We start from the raw sequence: 24,387 nt of genomic DNA, 5'->3' as shown, positions 1-24,387 counted from the left end.
AAAAAAGTTGTCATAATCAATAGGTTATATGTACTCCAAAATGGTGCCATTGAAAAATACTGCTCAAGCCCCTATACTGTGACATCAACGAAAAAATAAAGTTACGGCTACCTGAGTATTAATTACAAACTAAGAAAACCATTTATGGTTTATGCGCAGCCTATATATTCACTTAATGCAATGACTTGTCTCACAATCCAAATGTATTCTCCTTTTCAGCAAGGAGGGCCAGCGTCACACCCTACCGCAACTCTGGTGACCGAAAAGCAGCAGATGTTGGAGCAGCACCTGCAGGATGTGAGAAAGAAAGTCCAGGTACTGATTGCCTGGTTTCCTATTTTAGGCTGTGTGCCCACTATGCGTTTTTTAAGCGTTTACGGTGCGGCAATTCCACTGCAGAAACGCTTAAAAAACACTTGGTAGAAGGTCTGCCATGTTCCCCAATGATAATCCGCATGTACTGTGCACATGCTGCGGAAATTTCCGCTGCTTATTATCATTGCGGAAAAATCCGCAGCACTACCAATTATTTTGCGGAATCGCGGCGTTTTCGCCGCCATTGACTTGCATTGGAACGCATGAAATCTGCATCACTGAATCTGCAGATGCGGATACCATGCGTCTCAATGTGCGGATGGTACCCGGGTTTGGAGAAGAGGAGACTCTCCTCCGGACCCGGGTACCATAGTACCTGTAAAAAAAAAAAAAAAAAAAAAAAGAATAAAATAAAAAATAAATATTATACTTACCTTCTGATGGCCCCCGGTGTCCTTGTCTTGGCTTGCCGGCAGCTCGCGGTAGACTAAAGGACCTGCCGACGTCAGCGGTCACGTGACCCATCACATGACTAAATAACGTCACCGCAGGTCCTTTAGTCCACCGCGAGCTGCCGGCAAGCCAAGACAAGGACACCGGGGGCCATCAGAAGGTAAGTATAATATTTATTTTTTACCATTCTTTCTGTCACACTATATAAATCCATGTCTGTTGCATGGATTTATATAGTGTGACCAAGTTGTCAAGCACTTTTCCAAGTGATGCTAAAATCGCTTGGAAAGCGCTTGACAACCCGCATGCGGAAATGCATGTGAAGAACGCTCCATTTCTGCATGTCCCTGGCAGGAAAAACGCATGTACAATCCGCATGCGTTTTTTCTGCCAGGGAGATGCAGAAACGCTCGGGAAAAATCCGGAGCATTTCTGCATTGTGGACACATAGCCTTATACCTTTCATTATGTGCCAATTTCTGCTAATCCTGGTCTGCCTTCTTTCTCCCAGGATCTTGAACAGAAAATGAAAGTCGTGGAGAATCTTCAGGATGACTTTGATTTTAACTACAAAACTTTAAAAAGCCAAAGCGGTGAGTTAATGCAGTCAGTGCTCTAAAAGAGAAGATGTCTGGATAGGTGCAGAAGTATTGCAAAATGAAAAGCACAGAAAGTGGTGAGGGTTTAGTGAGTTTCTAGCTGGATGGGAGGCTTCTTGCTGCAGCAGGAACCATCCACCCCATTGCAGGAGTATGGAGACACACGGTGGAAGAACCTTTCTGTAGATAAGGAACAGTTTTCTTTCTGTTTTTAATTTAGTGCCCTTTAACATCTTAATAACTCAGTCAGTGCTCATGTTACTGATCTCGCTGTATCTGAGCCTGTATTCTTTATTGAAGAATAGTAGTTGTATGACATTTGGATTGCCTGCAGGAGACAGAGGACATTAACTGTAAGAAAGTTCCTTCTTCTATATAAAGTAAACATAGAAGAACCTACTTAAAGGAATTGTCCAGGACAATTTTTTTTTTTTTTACTATGGGTTAGCAACTACCCGCCTGTTAGTTTTTAACAGAAGAAACTACCTGCCTTTTCTACCCGGCTCAGAGCGGTCACTGAATGCTTCTGCTGGCTCTTCCGCTTCTCCAGTCAAAAGAGCAGCTCTCCTTCCAGGCTGCTTTGTCGGCAGGGTTTGACTGCTGACGTCATGCTGATTGGCTGAGGGAAGCCGGCTCTCAATTAGCATGAGATCGGCAGTCACGGAAGAGAAGCCGTTGATCTGTTGACGTGACGTCACCTGAATTGGCTGAATCACCAGCAGGAGCGATCTGTGACAGATTGGCGCTGGGCACAACAGGCGGGTAATAGAAACTACTTGCCTGCTAGTTCTTAGGCCCATAGTAAAAATATTAAATAGTCCTGGATAGCCCTATTAATGGTACTTGGTTAACCGGACTCCATACTTTATTTAATGGAAATTGTCATAGCCTTGAGAAATAGGATGTCTCACTTTTATGCTAATATATTTTCTTATTTTTTTATTATTTGATTTTAAATAAACACTATCATATATTATTATAAATCTGTGATATATAAAAGTAACAGTAATATAAAGAGAAGATGAAAAACTGAGCTGTGTTTTTAACTCTTGGTTGAGATTTTTTCATTTTATATAATATTTGTAAAGTGCATTCCAACTCTTTCAGTTCATAATGCTTGTTCTTACTCTTACATTATAGACCTTTCAGATCTAAATGGCAATAGCCAGTCAGTGACGCGGCAAAAGATGCAGCAGCTGGAACAGATGTTGACTGCTTTGGACCAGTTACGAAGGGTAATAATGCCATCTGGTCTGCTTACACCTAATATCACATAGTAACATTTAGATCCCTGCTATATACAACAGGCTGTGAGAGAGAACTTGATTCCCAGTGTCCCAACTACTAGAAATGGGAACATATTGTAAGCAAGGTTGTCCAGGAAAACCTATTATGACTAGTTCCCTGTATTATTACAACATAGGGCAAGGGCTTGAGCACGACCGAAGTCTTGTGAGTTTTAGAATTAATTTAGACTAGGATTGGGTTTTTCAGCCAACTCACATCTTACACTGGCTTTCTGTAATGTTATATATATTTTTTTATTTCAGACCATAATCAGTGACCTGGCTGGTCTCCTGTCCGCTATGGAGTATGTTCAGAAGACTTTAACAGACGAGGAGCTAGCAGACTGGAAAAGGAGACAACAGATTGCTTGTATTGGTGGACCTCCAAACATCTGTCTTGACCGACTAGAGAACTGGTGAGAAATATGATGGCAAAAGGATTTGGCGTTTAAGGGGTATTCCCGTCTCCAAGTTCCTATCCCAATATGTAGTAGGTGTAATAATAATAATATTAGCTAATACCTCCAATTAGAAATGTAGTATAGCTTTTCTAATTCGTTATGTCTCTTTCCTCATGTGCAGGCATTGCAGGACCTTAGGTATCCATGGTTACAACCACTGATATAGTGAAAGTTAGTTAGTTGCTAGTAGTCGTAACCATGGATACCTAAGATCCTGCAATGCCTGCACATGAGGAAAGAGACATAGTGAATCAGAAAAACTATACTACATTTGTAATTGGAGGTATTTGCTAATATTATTATTATTACACCTACTACATATTGGGATAGGAACTTGGAGATGGGAATGCCCCTTTAAATATTTCACATTTGTGGTCCTGTAACTGGGAAAAAAAGTATGAACATGAGCTTACTATTCGATACTAAACAGGTCAAACCCTCTCACTACTGGGACATGGGAGAGGGGAGCAGAGAATCTTACATAGGGAAAGTGTTTGTAAAGTGTGTTTTAACTGTGGAGTCTTATTAGAGCAGCAGCTCAAAGCAGCTTGTAAAAGAGCATGAACTAGGAAGTTAAAATAGCACTGTCAGCGTGGTATGTGAGCGAAAAGGAAGCAATATAAGATAATCAAGTTTATTTCACAGATTCATAACTTTTTAAAGGCTGATCAGTAATTAAATAAAAAAGTTTAGTAGATCTTTAAACTAATACCAACTAACTGGCAGTGCCATTGGTGGAAGCCGTACTGATTTAGCATTTATCATCCATCCATTGGATGTGTGATATTGGCTGCAATACTTATTTAATTGACAAAAGCTGTTTATGTTCCATTGTAGTTAAGCTATTCACAAAGTAGTATGTATGTGTTATCAAAAGAAGTAAGTAAATGTGTTGCGTGTGATTTTACCTTATGTGTACATGACATTGTATCTTCTTCTTTCAATGGCTTGGTGAATTTAGACTTCCTTTTTTTGCAGGATAACGTCTCTGGCTGAGTCTCAGTTGCAGACCAGACAGCAAATAAAGAAGCTTGAGGAATTGCAGCAAAAAGTTTCCTATAAGGGTGACCCCATCATTCAACACCGTCCCATGCTAGAGGAGAGGATTGTGGAATTATTTAGAAATCTCATGAAGAGGTGCGTAGTGAAGTATGAAAAATGTAGGCCCTGGTGATCTTGTAACAGATCCGTTTTCCAGCGTACAATGACAACCTCTATTTAGGGCATGTGTACATAATAAAGGGGACCTCCCCCCATGATTAGAAAATGTGAACCGCAATAAAAAAAAAAAGTGGCTCCCACTCTAATGGAAACGGTGCAGCCACACATCACTTGGCTGGCCATCTGTTTGAATTGCTGGCATGTAATATTACATGAAAATTTGTAGCCAGACAGGACTGATTGTCAGGTATTAGAGAAGATAGACTAATTCCACAAAAGCATCTATTAAGTTCTGTTAGTTTTAACAGACTGAACTATTATTGCTGTCAAAAGTACTGAATAGCTTTATGTACATCCTAATAGTATTGCGAACAGAAGTAGTTGCTGTTTCTGCACTTTGTACTGTTCGGTCATTGGTTATTACTGGGGACTTGTCCTGGTGGTATTTGCACATTATTATAAGCCCTCTGTGGTTGCTGTACCCTATTATCTGAATCGCTAAGCAAAGTGTAGCTACTAAATTTACCATATTCTCAACACTATTCTGTTTTTTTCCCACCTGTTTAAGTTCTCATGTAAATGAACATCACCTTTCACAAAAATAATCACACTTAATCTTCACACACTTACTCTTCACACCTATCTAAACATGCAATGCTTTCATCACTGCCCATTATACAAAGAAAAACCCATCTAAAAATTAACCTATAATCAATATTACTAAAATATTGACCTATAAAACACATACAGCGCTGAACAGAAAAAAATAGACAAAAGTGCAGTTCTTAAATTGACACCGTGCAAAACCAGCAAAACATTCGACTATATACCATGCAGCCATTTCTATATACTTTCTTTCCGGGGGATATTCAAATAATGGGCACTATCTCTATTCATTTTCCTGGTTGTGTATTCATGATCCATATATATATGTAATATATATATATATATATATGTATATGTGTATGTATGTATGTATGTATACTATATAGATACACAGCAATTAGTCACCACTGAGATAAAATGAAAAAGGCAGGATATCTAATCAAATTATACTCCCATATATATAGGCCGTATACATATCACAAATAGGGGTGTAATTTTATCATATCTAAAAGACCATGTTGAAATAAACACCCCCTTGGTGAAAACACCCTTATATAGTTAATAAAAAACACAAACAATAGGGGGTAGTAGACAGACCTGCATCATCAGGCAATAGATAAAGACTAGGGTTGAGCGAGTATGTTCTGTCCCAGTATGCTCGGGCCGAGCTCCGAGTATTTACAGCTGGTCGGTGATATGGTTGAATCGCTCCCGTGTGCATGATTTGCAACTGTTTGACAGCTTGATTACATGTGAGGAATGTGTAAGAAATAGACATTTCTCACATGTAATAAAACTGTAAAACTGTCGCAAATCATGCACACGGGAGCTACTCGGAGCTCGGCCCGGGCATATTCAGTGAAAGGGTTAATAGAACATTCTCGCTCAACACTAATAAAGACAAACAAACAACTCCATTAAGGATAGTGGATAATAATCACAGATAAATCCCCATCTGGGGTGTGCGAGTAAGTAACCATAGTATGATAACAATAAAACAAGACTTGGGTAAACTTCACTCAGATATAGTATTGGTATAAGGCTATGTGCCCACGATGCAGAAATACTCCGGATTTTTTCCTGAGCATTTCTGCATCTTCCTGGCAGAAAAAAACGCATGCGGATTGTACATGCGGATTGTACATGCGGATTGTACATACTTTTTTCCTGCCAGGGACATGCGGAAGTGAAGTGTTCTTCACATGCATTTCCGCATGCGGGTTGACAAGCGCTTTCCAAGTGATTTTAGCATCACTTGTGATCAAGTGGACAAGCACTTTCCACTATATAAATCCATGCAACCGGCATGGATTTATATAGTGTGACCGAAAGAATAGTAAAAATAAATATCATACTTACCTTCTGATGGCCCCCGGTGTCCTTGTCTTGGCTAGACATGACTAAATGACGTCAGCGCACGTCCTTCAGTCCACCGCGAGCTGGCGGCAAGCGAAGACCAGCACACCAGGGGCCATCAGAAGGTAAGTATAATATTTATTTTTTATTTTATTCTTTTCAGCAGCAGAAGGGAAGGAAGGGAGACACAGATTCTCTACTTCGTGGGTAGGCGGAGCCCCATAGGATAGTCACCTCAGATTGGAAAATGACGACCGGCCCCTCCAGTATATAGGCTCCTCCTACTCCCATGTTCATCAGTCTTTTTATCTGAGGTCTCAGAGGATAGTCGCTGCTTCGGCAGCTCCTCAGAAGAGTTGTTATTTTATATCCAGCGAGTCCTGGACCCCCCGTGGTCTAGAGGTCTCTGGGGGTCTCGGCGCTGCTGAGACCCCTGACCCTCCCCTGGCTGCTCTGTGTACCCCTTGAGGAGGTTCCCACTTATGCCTGCCGGCCCCGGGGGATACAGGGCGCTCCCTGGCGGAGGCGCACACCACACATCAGAGAGGGTCCCTGCGTGCTCCGCCATAGGGGGGAGCAAAGGGCCATGGCGCCACACCTCCCTGAGGATCCCTGTGGCGTTCAGCCGGGTAAGTGCTCTTTGGTCTAAAGAGTATCTTTGACGGCTACGGCAAGTGTACTGCCTGTGTGTTTCTTGTCTATTTCAGACGCTGCCTTGACTGGGGAGCAGAGACGGAGGCCAGTAATTTTTATTTTTATTTTTTATTTGCGCATGCTTTTTCGTTTTTGCTTCCTGCCTTCATTGAGGCAGGAAGCTCCCTGTATTGGCGCGCGTTTTATTGACTTGCTTCCTGCCTTCATAGAGGTAGGAAGTTTTCTGCCCTCATTTTTTGTTTGAATAAGGCGGGGGGCGTGGCCTAGCGGGGGCGTGGCTTAGCGTCTCCTGGCTTCCTGCCGTCATTACTTAGGCAGGAAGCGCTTGGTTGAGCGTGTGCTGGCAGTCCCTGCTTCTCCCTCCGGCGTCCAGCGGCGCCTCCTGCTCTCTGCTCCCCGTCCGTCCACACACTTAGGAGGAGCGGTCGCCGCAGTACCGGTGAGTCCCCTCTGCCTCTGGCAGGGGTTCTTTGTCAGTGCTGTCTCTCCAGGCTACCTATTAGGAGTCCTCAGGAGCACTGCCGCTTTCCCTCCTAAAGCTATTTACTTCACTGACCTTTTAGGCTGTGTAGTATTATAGTTGCTGTGATGTTAACCCCTTCTGAAAAAGTGGAACTTTAGGGGAAACACATGGTGTTTAAGGGAGTTTCCCCCTATTGATTTTTTGCTCGGCATTTCTGGGGTAGCTCTATTTTAAGGGTGAGCTTTAACCCTTCAGAGCCTGTCGCATATATAAAATAAATAAATAAATAAATAAAAATATATATATATAAAAAAAAAAAAAAGTGCGTTTTGAAAACAGGCTGTGCAGCTTTCACACTTTTTTGCCATCCTTGTTGTACATCCTGGCATCTGGTGTGGGTGGCATGTCGGATCAGGGGCCTGGGAGTGTGGATCGGTCTCCTGATCCGTTTCAGGTTCAGTCGCACGCCTCTGATACACTCAGGCCTTCTACTACATCAAGTTCAACGCTCAGTGATGTTAAGGTGGAGGCGCTCACTCGCTCCATTGATAGTCTCTCTAGTCTCCTGGGACAGTGGGTGTCAGCTAGATCACACCCAATGCCACGAGGTAAAAAGCGCCGCAAGACTATGGTGGCGTTGTCTCCCTCGCAGAGCGCATCAGAGGCTTCGGATTCACCAACAGATTCGGTTGATGAAATTTCTGAGTCCGAAGAGGAGGATCAACAGGATCGCTCTGTTTCTCTTTCTGGTCGCATAGATGGGCTTATTAAGGACATGCGGGAAGTATTAGAGCTGTCTGAAGAGCCGACAAGACCGTCTAGGTCGGGCCGTCTGTATCAGAAGACGCGCCGTGTTCGTTCTACATTACCTGCGCATGAGGAACTTAACGAAGCGGTGGAGAAGGAGCATCAGTGTCCGGATAAACGCTTCCGAGGAACGCGTTTTTTTGATGCCCTATATCCCTGTGCCAAGGAGATGGTTATTAATTGGGTTCCCTCTCCTGAGGTGGATATATCTGTCTCAGCTGACCAAGTCTTCCCTGCTTCCTGTTAAAGGGAGAGCCAATCTTCAGGATTCTTTGGACAGAAGATCTGAGTCAGCGGCGAAATCCATCTATGAAGCCGCGGGTCATGGTTTCCGAGCGGCCTTGGGGGCCATGTGGGCCGGTGAGGCTTCTCTGCGGTGGTTGGATCAGCTGCGTGCGGCGTGGCAGGATGGGACTTCGCGTTCAGAAGTGGAAAAGCTTTTTCAGCGAATGGAAGAAGCTATGTGTTATGGCAGAGATGCAGTACTGGACACTGCTTCAATTCTGTCCAGGGCTCAGGCTTCGGCAGTCACGATTAGAAGAGCTCTGTGGCTTAAACAGTGGACCGGGGATGCAGTATCCAAACAGGGATTGCTTAGTCTGGCATATAAGAGCGGTCACCTCTTTGGTTCAGATCTTTCGGAACTAATTGCCAAAGCTAAAGCTAAGGATGTTACTCTGCCTGGGAAAAAGGCAGTGGCATCCACAGCCAGCAGGACAGGGCCCAGCAGAGGTCTTCGGTCCTTTCGGGCCAGGGGACGATTCAGTCAGCCTTCTTGGAGATTGGGTCGTCCCTCATCCTCCGGCAGATCCGCCCAGAAATCTTGTACTCCTTGGAAGCAACGGTCCCGTCAGGACAGACGGGAGGTTGATAAAAAGTCCGCTAAGGCTGACTGACGCCAGGGATCCCCCCAAGGGCTCTCGGGTGGGAGGTCGTCTGCTACAATTCGGGTCGATCTGGGCATCCCACATAGCAGACGCCTGGTGACACGGGTTATGTCGGCAGGCTATTTCATAGAGTTTCATTCGCTGCCTCCAGACAGGTTTCGTCTGACGGGCATTCCGTCCGTGCCAAGACTGGCTGCCGCACTGTTTCAGGAGGTCAGCTCTCTCCTACAGCAGGGTGTGGTGGTTCAGTTTCCTCCGGAAGACCAGGGAAAGGGTTTTTATTCCAACCTTTTTGTGGTCCCCAAAAAGGAGGACAAGTTTCGTCCGGTGCTGGATCTCAGGGATTTGAATATTTACGTCCGGACACGGAAGTTCCGCATGGAGTCTCTCCGATTGGTTATAGCGACCCTGTCGCAGTACGATTTCTTGGTGTCCATAGACATTCGCGACGCCTATTTGCATATCCCTATCGGCAGGGCTCACCAGCGTTTCTTGCGTTTCGCTATAGGTCAAACCCATTAACAGTTTGTGGCCCTGCCTTTCGAGTTGGCCTCAGCTCCCAGGGTTTTTACAAAAATTCTGGCTCCTCGCATGGCGCTTCTTCGAAGACAGGGGGTTACGATCCTCCCCTACCTGGACGACCTGTTCATAGTGTCACCCACAGCGGAGGAGGCAATAGCGGCTCGCGATCTCTCCCTTCAGTACCTGATGGACTTCGGGTGGCTGATCAATTGGAAGAAATCGTCATTGGAGCCAGCACAGTCCATTCTTTTCCTGGGGATGCAGTTCGATACAGTTCGGGCAGTTGTGTCCCTGCCTCCTGTCAAACAGACGAACCTTCGTCTTCTGGTCCAGGCTATGAGGTCGGCGCTGTCAATGTCCCTTCGGGATTGCATGCGCCTTCTGGGTCAAATGGTGGCAACTATGGAAGCAGTACCATTTGCACAATTTTATTCCCGGGATCTCCAGAGCCTTATTCTGACCCATTGGGATCGATCGCTAACTTCTCTGGATCGCTCGGTCATTATCTCCCGCAGGGTGCGAGAATCTCTTGGATGGTGGTTACGTCCGGAGACTCTATCCGTGGGGAAATCCTTCCTTCCTCCGAGATGGTCGGTGGTGACAACCGATGCCAGCCGGACAGGCTGGGGGGGAGTTTGGAACAACCTCTGGATTCAGGGAGTCTGGTCGCCAAAGGAGTCGTCTCTCCCGATCAACATTTTGGAGTTGAGAGCAATATTTCTCTGCCTCCAACATTGGGCGGTCTTATTGAGCGGTCTACCGGTCCGGATCCAGTCGGACAACGCTACGGCTGTTGCGTACATCAACCACCAAGGCGGGACGAGGAGTTCCAGTCTCATGTCGGAGGTCTCTCGGATCCTGGTCTGGGCCGAGTCCAAAGTTCCAGCAATCTCTGCAATTCACATTCCAGGGGTGTTGAATATCTCGGCGGACTTCCTCAGTCGCGAGCAAGTGGACCCTGGGGAATGGAGTCTCCATCCAGAAGTGTTTTCTCTGCTGTGTTCCTGTTGGGGGACTCCTCAGGTGGACTTGATGGCATCCAGGCTGAACGCCAGGGTTCCGACGTTCATGTCCAGGTACAGGGACCCGGAGGCGGTGGCGGTGGATGCTCTAGTGGCCCCGTGGGGTCAGTTCAAGCTGATCTATGCGTTTCCGCCGATATCCTTACTACCTCTGGTGATCCGACGGATCAAACTCGAAAGGGTATCAATATTTCTGATGGCACCAGACTGGCCGCGGAGGACCTGAGGTCCCTTCGTTTGACGGCGTGGCTCTTGAGACCGAGATCTTGACCCGTCGCGGTTTTTCGCCCGAGGTCATTGCTACCTTGCGGGCGGCCCGGAGTCCAGCTACGTCCAGGATTTATCACAGAACTTGGGAGTCTTTCTATTCATGGTGTTCTGGATCCTCAAGAAACCCGAGGGTTTTTTCCATCCCCAACTTCTTGGCCTTTCTGCAATCTAGTCTGGCCAGGGGTTTGGCAGTTAGTACGGTGCGGGGACAGGTATCTGCTCTTTCCGCACTTTTTAGGAAGGCTATTGCCTCTCGTAGGGATGTGCGCTCTTTTTTTCGCGGAGTCGCACGTCAGTTTCCGCCACGGAGGGCAGTTGTGGCTCCATGGCGGCTTAATCTAGTCCTGGAAGCCCTTCAGGATTGGCCTTTTGAGCCTATGGATTCTGCTAAACTTTCACTACTTTCTTGGAAGGTGGCCTTCTTGGTGGCAGTCACCTCTTTGAGAAGGGTTTCGGAATTGGCAGCACTTTCTTGCTCACCTCCTTTTCTGTAATTTTTTCCGGATCGCGTGGTGCTTCGTACTCGGGAAGATTTTTTGCCTAAGGTAGTGTCACAATTCCACATTAATCAGGACATTGTGTTGCCTTCTCTTTGTCCAGGACCTAAGAATCCAAGGGAGCGGGCCTTGCACTCGTTGGACTTAGTGCGGGCATTGAAGTTCTATCTTACGATCACCCAAGGTTTTCCTAAGTCGGACTCTCTTTTTATAATTCTGGCAGGTCGTCGGCGTGGTCAACGTGCTTCCAAAGACACGATAGCTCGGTGGATCCGTTCAGCTATCCTGGAAGCGTACTGGCTCAAGGGCGAGCCTTGTCCGGTTAAAGTTAAAGCTCATTCCACGAGAGCCATTGGCTCATCGTGGGCTTTTCGTCAGGGGGCCTCGGCAGCGCAGCTCTGCCGGGCGGCCACCTGGCGCTCCGTTCACACCTTTACTAAGTTTTATAAGGTGGACGTAAGTGCTTCAGCCGATGCGGCCCTGGGACGCAGGGTCCTGCAGGCGGCGGTAATTTAAGTTATCCCTTTACTTAGTTTTCCGTTATTTTAGCGTGGTTTGCGCTCTTGCCTAAGTTTTGGGGTATGGAAGCTTCTGCCTCTATTTCCCACCCTTAAGTAGGTACTGCTTTAGGACGTCCCACGAAGTAGAGAATCTGTGTCTCCCTTCCTTCCCTTCTGCTGCTCAAAGCTGGATTTTGGTAAGAACTTACCTGTAAAATCCTTTTCAGCGAAGGAAGGAAGGGAGACACAGCACCCTCCCAGGGCAGAAGTGTTTTTTTGTGTTTCTAGATGCAGCGCGTCTCCTTCCTGATGTCGATCTTCTGTACTGGGTTTAGCGCTCTACGGCTCTCCTTCCAGTTTCGCCAGCTCTACACAGTTGTCAGGTCCAATGGGGTATGCCTAAGACTGTGTGTTTCTATTACATAACCTGTTTTCTCTCATTTCTGAAATTTCAGAAGGGGATATGTTGTTCTGCTGGTTGGTCTGCTCTTCCTTAGCTTGTGTACGGACTGATGAACATGGGAGTAGGAGGAGCCTATATACTGGAGGGGCCGGTCGTCTTTTTCCAATCTGAGGTGACTATCCTATGGGGCTCCGCCTACCCACGAAGTAGAGAATCTGTGTCTCCCTTCCTTCCTTCGCTGAAAAGGATTTTACAGGTAAGTTCTTACCAAAATCCGGCTTTTTTACAGGTTCTATGGTACCCGGGTCCGGAGGAGAGTCTCCTCTCCTCCACATCCGGGTACCATCTGCACATTGAAATGCTTGGATTCCGCATGTACAGATTCAGTGATGCGGAATCCAAGCGCTCCAATGCAAGTCAATGGCGGCGAAAACGCAGCGCTTCCGCAAAATAATTGGTAGTGCTGCGTTTTTTTCCGCAATGATAATCCGCAAAGGAAATTTCCCCAGCATGTGCACAGTACATGTGAATTATCATTGGGGAACATGGCAGGCCTTCTACCATGCGTTTTTTAAGAGCATTTTTGCTGCTGCGGAAACGCTTAAAAACGCATCGTGGGCACACAGCCTTAGTGTTTCATAGCACTTGCAGTCTCAAGGCTATCAGCAGGATATCTTATATTTAAGGGTCCCACTTTCTCCTGATGAACCAAGACCACATGGGAAAACGCGTGGAGAAACGCTGGGGGCGAGATATCTCCATCATGAGATAAGTAACCTGGTTTATTATGACCAATACTTTATCTGAGTGAAGTTTACCTAAGTCTTGTTTTATTGTTATCATACTATGGTTACTTACTCGCACACCCCAGATGGGGATTTATCTGTGATTATTATCCACTATCCTTAATGGAGTTTTTTTTGTCTTTATCTATATTGCCTGATGATGCAGGTCTGTCTACTACCCCCTATTGTTTGTGTTTTTTATTATCTATATAAGGGTGTTTACACCTAGGGGATGTTTATTCCAACATGGTCTTTTAGATATGTTAAAATTACACCCCCATTTGTGATATGTATACGGCCTATATATATGGGAGTATAATTTGATTAGACTGACGTCTTAAGTCCCCGTCACACTTAGCGACACTGCAGCGATCCTGACAACGATACGACCTGTCAGGGATCGTTGCTGCGTCGCTATGTGGTCGCTGGTGAGCTGTCAAGCAGGCAGGCTCACCAACGATCAGGGGAGCAGCGACATCGTGGAAAGAATCTTTCCACGATGTCCTGCTCCTGGTTACCAGCCTGCTGAAGCAGGAGCAGGCTGGTAACCATGATAAACATCGGGTTACTAGGGGCACACGCGCACCTAGTAACCCGTTGTTTATCATGGCTACCACTCTGCTACAGTGAGCGGGAGGTTACCGCTCACTTTAGCAGGCTCGTAACCATGATAAACAACGGGTTACTAGGTGCGCGTGTGCCCCTAGTAACCCGATGTTTATCATGGTTACCAGCCTGATCGCTGCTCCCACTGGTCACACACAGCGATGTGTGCTGACCAGTGGGAGAGCAACGACGAAAAAATGGTCCAGGACACTTTGCAGCGATCAGCGACCTCACAGCAGGGGCCTGATCGCTGCAAAGTGTCACACATAGCGACATCGCTGGTGAGGTCGCTGTTGCGTCACCAAAACCGTGACACAGGAGCGATCTCGCTATGTGAGACGGGGGCTTTATACGCTTGCTCTATATCCTGCCTTTTTCTTTTTATCTCAGTGGTGACTAATTGCTGTGCATCTATAGAGTATATATTGGTTCATGAATACAGAACCAGGAAAACTAGTTAATAGAGCGAGTGCCCATTATTTGGATATCTCCCGGAAAGAAAGTATATAAAAATGGCTGCATGGTGTATAGCCAGATGTTTTTTGCTGGTTTTGCACTGTCACTTTAAGCACTACACTTTTGTCTATTTTTTTTATAGGTGTTTTTTTTAAGTGTTTTATAGGTCAATGTTTTAGTAATATCGATTAAAGGATAATTTTTAGAGAGCTTTTCCTTGTAAAACGTATTTATACCCCTGTAATAGTGATTTATGTCTGTGATCTCATCACTGCTCATTAGTTGAAATTCACAGCACCGCATGTCTGCATTCTCCAACATCATTGTGCCATTTCTGTGATCAGAGCAATGGAAAAGGCCATCAGTGGCCATGCATAGCAGAGAATCCACACAACTTACAGGTGCTGTCTGAGCTTTTAATGAACCAATCACACTCCTTTCTCCTATGCCCAATACGCTGCCACACTCATTTATACGCTGCCACACTCATTTAGTTCACCAGTCACTGCTTTATTCAATCATATAATTACCCATAAATATTATTTTCAAATTTCATTAACACTTCAGTAATATTGAACTATCTTTTTCGTGACATTTGACTTAAATGTAGTTCGCTGGGTACATGTGTATGAGCAGAGCCCACTCCATATCTGGTAGGAGCTTGCGGTGTTGTAATGCTGACTCCTACCTGTAACTGCTGCGGTATCTAAGCGATTACACAGAGGTAGGGGCCCTCTGTCACTTCATCAGGCACCCCACAACATGATCACTTGATGACAGTGGATTGTCATGGCAGTTGGAGACCCACTGAAAGTCCTTTGTCTGTCATGTTTAATATTTCTATAAATCCCTAACAATCCAAATAAAATATCACAGTTACCCTACATGGCATAAGAATTGAATAAAATGTTGTATGAACTACAGTTCCTCCTCCTGCGCTAAAAAGCCCATAAAACTTTAGTCTCCATAATATGGTGACATAAACCAAGTTTATTTTTATTTTGTTCCCTTTTTGAAGAACATAAAACACAGTAGAACAGAGCAAATGTATATAGTAATTATTTCAAATGTATATAGTAATTTTTTAAAATGTATATAGTAATTTTTTTAACACCATACTGATCAATAGAATAGTGAACATGCATTTTAGCACAGAGCACAGTAGAAAAACAGCGCTTGCTACAATGGGAAGAGGTAAAAGAACTAAATTACAATTTGCCAATCGTTCTGGCTAGTCAACAACTTTATATCAAGAGGATAAAATTTGCAAAGACAGAGGTAAACTGTGACAAGTGAAGCAACACTTACTGTCATCACCATAAACAATCCACGCTTCCCTTTTTTCTTTTTTTTTCTTTTTTTTTTTGTGCAACACATTCTAGTACAATTGGGTAAGGATGTTTCCTAATGCTATGCATTGTTGATGGGGTTAAAATAAAAGAATTGGAGGTATCAGTGCAATATTACCTGGCAAACCTCAGAAATTCAACTATAATATTGGCTCCACTAATAAAACAGAAAATAAGGCATTAAATCGTTGCCTCTCTGTTCGATACATGACCACAGTAATTTATGATATGATTGTAGTAGAAAAGTTATAGCCCTGTGAAATGAATGACTTTGTGTCCTTCAGCATTAATAGCAGGAGCAATTTCATAAGAGATCCTAAGGAAAAAAAGATAAAAATAAAAAAAAATAGGAGACCAGAAAAAAGAACCCAGAGAAGTGAACACATTTAGTCGGCAAAGTCTCGAATTCTACATGGACACGGGTCTTCTTTTCTGTGATTATTTGCTTACTCATAGGATCTCATTTCCTCATCAAACTGATCTCACTTGATTTTTGCATCATTGAGTTTAAATGCTTAATATCAAACACTGAATGACATCTGTACACTACTGGCTTTCTGTTATTTTAGTCATTTGATCTAGTTGCAAAGTATCTACTCATTTAATAATCCATCTAGTCATAAAGGGGTTGTCCACTACTTGAACAACCCCCTTCTCAATCACTATTTCCCCAAATAAAATAATGACACTTATGCTCTCCTCCAGTGCCTGTGTCTTTCCAGCGGTGTCGGCAACGGCTGACCTGAGTCTCGCGTCACATTGGCCCTAGGGATCGCGTGACATCACATAATTAGTGGCCACTTCACTCTCTCCATCTTTAACATCCAGAGGAAGTCAGAATTGCAGCTGCTCTCTCACTTCCTCTTGATGTCTGATTTGCTCAAAGGTGGGGAGAGTGAAACCAGCACTGATTGGCTGCAGGGATCACATGACATAATGTCACATGAGCCCCAAGAGAGCCAGTGCCGACACTCCTGGAGGTGAGTGTAGGTGATATTATATTACTTGGTGGAAACATGGTGATTGAGAAAGGTTGTCCCAAGTAGTGGACAACCCCTTTTAAGCATGCTCGTAATGTTTTTTATCTTATGATGTGCATATGACTGGCTGCTTTATTTAGAAAATTTTAGCTTCATTGGTTTTAATTATAATGTTTCCATTTATCCATCCCAAGTGCCTTTGTAGTGGAGAGACAGCCGTGCATGCCAATGCACCCCGACCGCCCCCTGGTGATCAAAACAGGAGTGCAGTTCACTACCAAAGTCAGGTAATGTAATTAAGAATGTGAACTGGGCCAATATACACCAACATAAAATATTGCATACTCTGTCACAAATGTAAGACTTAAACTCTAGGCTTTGTCCTATGTTTTCTCAGTAGTCTGGATGTTGTATGGGGCAACTCACCTTGTACCATACTTTTGTTCACAGGCTTCTTGTCAAATTTCCTGAACTCAATTACCAGCTGAAGATTAAAGTCTGTATTGATAAGTAAGTAAATGTTTTATTAACCTTTAATGACCCTCAAATTAGTGAGAACTTCCGACATGTTGTAAAGATATGTCAGAAGTCCTCACCTTTACAAGGTCATCAATGACTAGAAAGAAGGGCATTCTCCAGTACTTGTGACCTTTAAGTTTCACAAGTGGTGAAAATAATCCATAAGAGCCCATGAGTAGTCTTCACTGCTCCTAAACAGAAGCAGATGGGGCACAGCTACACCCACCAATGACAATTTATGACTTACCAGAACTTTTCTATAATGGATGGTACAATTTAACGTATGCCTTAGGTGATTTGTAGTTCGTAATCTATTTAAACACATGCACACTAACTAAAGGACAATTTGATAAGCCAATTAAATTGGAATATGGTAGTGAACTGGTGTACTTAGTTGAAACCTTTGTACGCTCAGGGGCATCATACAAATGCAGATGCTGCCCTCGTTGGATTCTGTTGCATTCTAATGATCCCAAAGCTTCAAAGTAAGTTTCAACCATTCTGCCACTGATCATGTGGGATTTCATTTCCTGGCCATGTACATTACATACGGTAATGTAAAGTCCATATGAAAGTATATATTGTGATGCTGTCTGTATTTTGCCTAACGTTTTTTTTCTTTGTATTGCATAGGGATTCTGGGGATGTTGCTGCACTTAGAGGGTAAGAAGCACTTTTGCGTTTTTTCTATATTGCCTCACAAACATACCATCTGTTGGGTAAATCTTTGTTTTCAGAACTGTCAGTACAGCCATGTGTGATCTTACTTTCCCAAGATATTTCTTAAGCTTCACCCATGTGAATAATATTAGATTGATCATCCGACATTAATCTATATGACCACCTTTAGATTTATTTTGCTGTATCCAGTCGTAGTTGTTGAAATCTATTCTATTTATGGTAACCTATTCCTCGCTCTCAAATTTTTAATTATAAACTTAGTGTTTTTGTTTTTTCTTAGTTCTCGCAAGTTCAATATCCTTGGTACAAACACGAAGGTGATGAACATGGAGGAATCAAACAATGGAAGTCTATCTGCTGAATTCAAACACTTGGTAAGATGTGTGTCATTATTTAGCTGATTGAGGGTGCGTTCCCACTTTCAGTATTTTCTGCAGTTTTGACATTGCGTATTTATGCAACATCAAAACCTCATCAGCCAGATGTTACAGCATAGTGGATGGGATTTCTAGAAATCCCATGTCCACTATGCATCTCTGTGCACCTGCGGAAACTGACATGCGGCGCGTCTTTCACATCCGCTGCATGTCAATTTCTCTTGCGGGTGCGCATGTGGATTTTCCCCATAGATTTGCATCAATGAGGAAAATCTGCATGTGGAAAAAAAAAAATGTGCGTCTGCTCATTTGCATAATGAGGGCGGAAGTGGTGCTGATGTTTTGCAGCGTCTGGGTCGCAGCGGGGCCTGATCATGGGAATGTACACTAAAGGTCCACTCCTGTTCCATTTAGTGAAACCTAATGGAATGTAGTCATTACACATAGTTTAGCGTACGCTTCTGTGTTGCAAATTAACACTGCTTGATGACGTTGCAGCCCCCACACTCCAAGCAAGATGGGTGTACGGTCAGCAGGAATCATGCATGTCTCTTGGTTAAAACAGGACATGTGCATGATACCTGCTAATCATCATGTAGGTGTCTCAGCAGGTGTGGGGAAATCATGTCTTCAACACCGCTCACCTCTAATGCGAAAGTGAGCTGTGCTGGATAACACTTTTATGAATGGTAAAACACAAAGAAGAGTATCAAGTGTGGCGCAGATCACCCATTAAGTATAAATCTTTCTTAGGAGAAATAAAGAACATGATTAAAAGCATTTAAAGGGAATCTGTCCGTAGGATCTACCCTCTTAAGCTGTCTGTCCGGGCATGTAGGTCATAGAAAGATTAATAAAATGATACATTGATATCTTTAATCTGATGTCGTATTCCAGAGAAATCCATTTTTTTTTTAAAGGGAATCTGTCACCAGGTTTTTGCTACCTTATCTGAGAGCAGCATAATGCAAGAAAAGAGACCCTAAATCCAAGGATGTGTCACTTAGTTTACTGGGTGCAGCAGTGGTGAAATAATCAGAGTTCTTAGATGTAGCATGATGTAGAGCTCAGAAAGCTATCTCCTCCCAAACCACAGCTTTCTATGTACATTATCTATTGACCGTAAGCTGCTCTTATCAGAGGAGGGGGCAGAGTCAGACCAGGGTTCCTGTGCACTGTGCTTAGGACAATGATAATATCCTCCTGATAAAACCATCATTCATTGTAAGTAAACAACAGCACACAACTTAATACTTAACACACCACTAAATTCAGTGTCTCAGCTGCTACTTCATGCTGTCCTCAGATTACATAGCAAAAACCTTCTGACAGATTTTATTTTAATTTTTAAATGAGATGCTAAGATCTATGGGTTGGACACAGATCTCCTTGAGAAACTGCCCCCAGAGATTATTTTAAATGAAAGGGTGCATTACCAGTGTGAGACATGTAACTAACACAGAACAGTAGAACTGAACTTTGTCTCATAACAAACACATTTGCAGCAGCCGCTGTAACAGATCTGCTGAATTACAGCACTGACTCTGTGAGGTGGAAGCTGAAGTACTATGAGATGACAACTACAGATGTGTTTAATGCTGTGCTGTTAGTTATAACCACACACAGCTCTGCAGTGAGATTAGGAGACAGACATTCAATGTCTCACACTGGTAACTGACTCCTTTAAAATAATCTATAGAGTCAGATACTCATGCAGATCCATGTCCTACCCATACAGTACAGACCAAAAGTTTGGACACACCTTCTCATTTAAAGATTTTTCTGTATTTTCATGACTATGAAAATTGTACATTCACACTGAAGGCATCAAAACTATGAATTAACACATGTGGAATTATATACTTAACAAAAAAGTGTAAAACAACTGAAAATATGTCTTATATTCTAGGTTCTTCAAAGTAGCCACCTTTTGCTTTGATGACTGCTTTGCACACTCTTGGCATTCTCTTGATGAGCTTCAAGAAGTAGTCACCGGAAATGGTTTTTACTTCACAGGTGTGCCCTGTCAGGTTTAATAAAGTGGGATTTCTTGCCTTATAAATGGGGTTAGGACCATCAGTTGTGTTGTGCAGAAGTCTGGTGGATACACAGCTGATAGTCCTACTGAATAGACTGTTAGCTGCTTTTTTTCCCCTCCCCCATGACAGCACACCTTGAGAGAGAGGATCCGCCCCACCAAGGACAGGAAACCGTCTGAAATAAAAGGGCGGTACCTCTCCCTCGCTTCAGTTGGTTTCCTGTCCTTGATGGGGAACCTGTCTGGAAGAAAGAAGACTTACCTGGGGCTGTCCCGGTGTGGAAGAGCGGGCACTGGCCTGTGCACCGGGTTCAGTATCCCAGAAGCGCCGTCCGCAGCTTCCCCTGGGGTCTCTGCGCCGAGCGGGGCGCACGCGGTGAGGCAGGCTCTGTCCTCCCGGAGACCGCGGCGCCGTCCTCCCCCTGCAGTGTGGAACGCTTCCGGGTGTGACGCGCCTGACGTCACGGCTCAGGGCACGCTGGGAGTGGCGCGCTGGGTGACGTCAGGAGGCGGCGCCGATCCAAGATGGCGGCGCCCATCGGAGCGTCCCAGGCCGGTTTTTTATTTATTTTTTTTTTTTCAACGGAGCTCCGGCCTGAGGAAGGGGGAGGGCCCACAGACCGGAGGAGGCTGGATGGCCCTATATTTAAGGGGGGGGAGCTATCCTGGAAGCGTGGTGCGCTTCTGAGACATGGCTGATCCAGATAGCCAGGAGCAGCAGCAGCTTACCCCCCCACCTCAGCAACAGAAAAAGCAGAGGGATGCATCGTATACAGACAGCCGCTCGAGTAATCGTAGTGGCATTCACAGGAGTAAGGCTTCGAGTGCCTCGGGACCATCCAGAATGGAATCATCGGTTCCGCGACAGCCTCCGAATCCGGTACCCGTTTGTGACCTCTGAGGGTGAGTGAGCTTCGTGAATGTCACTGGTTAATAACGGGAAGTCTCTTATGTGCTTCCTTTTTTTAGGAGCCTAAGAAGAGTAGTGCCAAGCAAAAGCATAGAATGTGTGCCCTTTGCCAAGCTTCTCTCTCAGTAGAGTGGCAGAAACCACTTTGCCAGGGCTGTGTGACCAAAACCATAGCTGAGAATTCCCGGGATTTTGCTGCAGATTTAAAGTCCATAGTACATGCAGAAGTTCAGGGGTCCCTGAAAGGGTTCCTTAGAGGGAAGAAAAGGCCCCGTAGAGAGGTTTCCCCCGTCTCTGATTCCTCCCAGTCCGAGGAGCAGTAGGATTCATCGTCCTCTTCCTCATCGGGGGGCGGTAGACCCTGCTTCCCCATTGAGAATACAGACAGACTGGTTAGGGCAGTAAGATCAACCATGGGTCTGGAGGAAGAGAGAGCATCTAAATCCCGGGAGGACATCATGTTTGCGGGCTTGGGAGAGAAGAAGAGACGCTCATTTCCGGTTAACAGTAAGATTCAGGGCCTCATTGACCGGGAGTGGAGGAGACCTGAGAGATCAGGGGCTTTACCCTCCTTCTCCAAAAGAAGGTACCCCTTCGAAGAGAAGGATGCGGAACCTTGGGATAAGATCCCCAAGGTGGACGGGACTGTGGCAAGGTCATCGAAAAGATCTTCCCTGCCCTTGGAGGACTCTGGCGTCCTAAAAGATGCCCTGGATAAAAGAGCGGACTCCTTCCTGCGCCACACGTGGGAGGCGGCGGCAGGTGGCCTAAAACCAGCGGTGGCTAGCACCTGTGTGGCGAGGTCCTTGATGGTGTGGCTCCAACAGCTGGAAGACCAGCTTAAAGATAAAAAGGTCTCCAGACAGGCAATACTTGCAGAGCTACCTCTAATACAAACAGCATCGGCCTTCCTGGCCGACTCTTCAGCTGACTCGGTCAGACTGTCAGCTAGGGCAGCGGGACTATCCAACGCAGCCAGGCGGGCCTTGTGGCTCAAAGGTTGCCCAGGCGACCTACCTTCGAAACAGAAACTGTGCTCCCTCCCATGTGATGGTAGACTCCTGTTTGGCCAAAAGTTAGAAGACCTGTTGGAAAAAGCAGGCGATAAAACCAAAGGATTCCCGGGATTTTCGGGGGAACCAAGAAGATTTAGTTTTCGGAGGAGAAAATTTAACCGGGGTCGTCCTCTGGGAGACAAAAAGAAATGGGAAGCCAAGGGGACCCTTAAGGTTCAAGTTTCAGCTTTGGGAGCACTCTACAATTGTAATCTGGCTGGGAATAGGTGGATCTCGAGGTTTATCAAGTCCTGTGCCAGAGCAGGACCGGTTAGATCCTTGGGTGTTCCTCCTTGGGACCTGAACTTAGTCTTGAACGCTCTTACTAGTGAACCATTTGAACCTCTACACAAGGTTTCTCCAAAAATTCTCACCCTTAAGACCATCCTCCTAGTGGCCTTAACGTCAGCCCGTAGGGTGGGTGATCTGCAGGCCCTTTCGGTTAATCCTCCTTACACACAAATCTTTGAGGATAGGGTCACCTTGCGGCCAGATCCAGCATACCTTCCCAAGGTGGTATCTAGATTTCACCGTAGTCAGGAGATTGTGCTACCCTCGTTCTGCAGCAATCCCAAGAACCCAGGGGAAGTCAGGTTCCATAGCCTAGATGTTAGGAGGTCCCTGCTACAGTACATTCACATGACTAGTCTGTGGAGGAAAGACTGTTCTCTGTTCCTGGCCTTTCAAGGGTGTAGGAAAGGTCACGGGGTGTCCAAGGGTACCATCTCTAGGTGGCTCAGGGAGGCCATTTGCTTAGCCTATACGTCCACAGGGGTTCCAGCCCCGGACAATGTGAGGGCTCATTCCACCAGAGCCGTTGCAACCTCCTGGGCAGAGAGCAGACGTCTCGATCGAGCAGATATGTAGGGCTGCTACTTGGTCTACACCATCCACCTTCTTTAAGCACTATCGGTTGGATCTATCCTCTTCTGATCTCACCTTTGGGAGAAGGGTACTTCAGGCGGTGGTCCCTCCCTAGGGTGCTCATAAATTCTCCAAAATTCTCTCAAGGTGTGCTGTCATGGGGGAGGGGAAAACACCAAGGTTACTTACCGGTAGCCGGTTTTTCCTGAGCCCATGACAGCACCTTTAGTTTCCCCCCCTTATTTTTTCTATGTTTCTCACACCCTGGTGTGCACTGTTTGGGGTGGTGTGTATATGTATATTGTGGTGTTGGTTATGTGCCTAACCTGTTTAGGGAGGTCCTCTCAATGCTCTGTAAACAACTGAAGCGAGGGAGAGGTACCGCCCTTTTATTTCAGACAGTTTCCTGTCCTTGGTGGGGCGGATCCTCTCTCTCAAGGTGTGCTGTCATGGGCTCAGGAAAAACCGGCTACCGGTAAGTAACCTTGGTGTTTTCTTGCCATAATACAAATTCTAAGTAAAGAAAAACGAGTGGCCATCATTACTTTAAGAAATGAAGGTCAGTCAGTGTAAAAAATTGGGAAAACTTTGAAAGTGTCCCCAAGTGCAGTTGCAAAAACCATCAAGCGCTACAAAGAAACTGGCTTACATGAGGACTGCCCCAGGAAAGGAAGACCAAGAGTCACCTCTGCTTCTGAGGATAAGTTTATCCGAGTCACCAGCCTCAGAAATCGCAGGTTAACAGCAGCTCAGATTAGAGACCAGGTCAATGCCACACAGAGTTCTAGCAGCAGACACATCTCTACAACAACTTTTAAGAAGAGACTTTGTGCAGCAGGCCTTCATGGTAAAATAGCTGCTAGGAAACCACTGCTAAGGACAGGCAATAAGTAGAAGAGACTTGTTTGGGCTAAAGAACACAAGGAATGGACATTAGACCAGTGGAAATCTGTGCTTTGGTCTGATGAGTCCAAATTTGAGATCTTTGGTTCCAACCACCGTGTCTTTGTGCGACGCAGAGAAGGTGAACGGATGGACTCTACATGCCTGGTTCCCACCGTGAAGCATGGAGGAGGAGGTGTGATGGTGTGGGGGTGCTTTGCTGGTGACACTGTTGGGGATTTATTCAAAATTGAAGACATACTGAACCAGCATGGCTACCACAGCATCTTGCAGCGGCATGCTATTCCATCTGGTTTGCGTTTAGTTGGACCATCATTTATTTTTCAACAGGACAATGACCCCAAACACACCTCCAGGCTGTTCAAGGGCTATTTGACCAAGAAGGAGAGTGATGGGGTTCTACGCCAGATGACCTGGCCTCCACAGTCACCAGACCTGAACCCAATCGAGATGGTTTGGGGTGAGCTGGACCGCAGAGTGAAGGCAAAAGGGCCAACAAGTGCTAAGCATCTCTGGGAACTCCTTCAAGATTGTTGGAAGACCATTTCCGGTGACTACCTCTTGAAGCTCATCAAGAGAATGCCAAGAGTGTGCAAAGCAGT

The 24,387-nt window shown here is 45.3% G+C and overlaps 1 protein-coding gene across 3 annotated transcripts in view; it reads left to right on the top strand.

The window, feature by feature from the left end:
* Window positions 1-24,387, top strand: part of STAT3 (signal transducer and activator of transcription 3) — a 95,238-nt gene that overhangs the window by 53,182 nt on the left and 17,669 nt on the right. For all 3 annotated transcript variants that reach the window (XM_073683565.1, XM_073683566.1, XM_073683564.1), the window contains 9 exons: window positions 220-315; window positions 1,280-1,361; window positions 2,508-2,602; window positions 2,918-3,069; window positions 4,093-4,251; window positions 16,633-16,725; window positions 16,889-16,948; window positions 17,591-17,620; window positions 17,919-18,012. In XM_073683565.1, coding sequence (XP_073539666.1) covers window positions 220-315; window positions 1,280-1,361; window positions 2,508-2,602; window positions 2,918-3,069; window positions 4,093-4,251; window positions 16,633-16,725; window positions 16,889-16,948; window positions 17,591-17,620; window positions 17,919-18,012 — 861 coding nt within the window. The remainder of the gene's footprint in view (window positions 1-219; window positions 316-1,279; window positions 1,362-2,507; window positions 2,603-2,917; window positions 3,070-4,092; window positions 4,252-16,632; window positions 16,726-16,888; window positions 16,949-17,590; window positions 17,621-17,918; window positions 18,013-24,387) is intronic.

Source organism: Phyllobates terribilis, unplaced genomic scaffold (assembly GCF_046119375.1).
Source record: "Phyllobates terribilis strain yellow unplaced genomic scaffold, ASM4611937v1 Scaffold_5__5_contigs__length_657084704, whole genome shotgun sequence".
In the NCBI taxonomy this organism is placed as follows: Eukaryota; Metazoa; Chordata; class Amphibia; order Anura; family Dendrobatidae; genus Phyllobates; species Phyllobates terribilis.
This window is presented reverse-complemented; position numbering and strand designations above follow the sequence as displayed.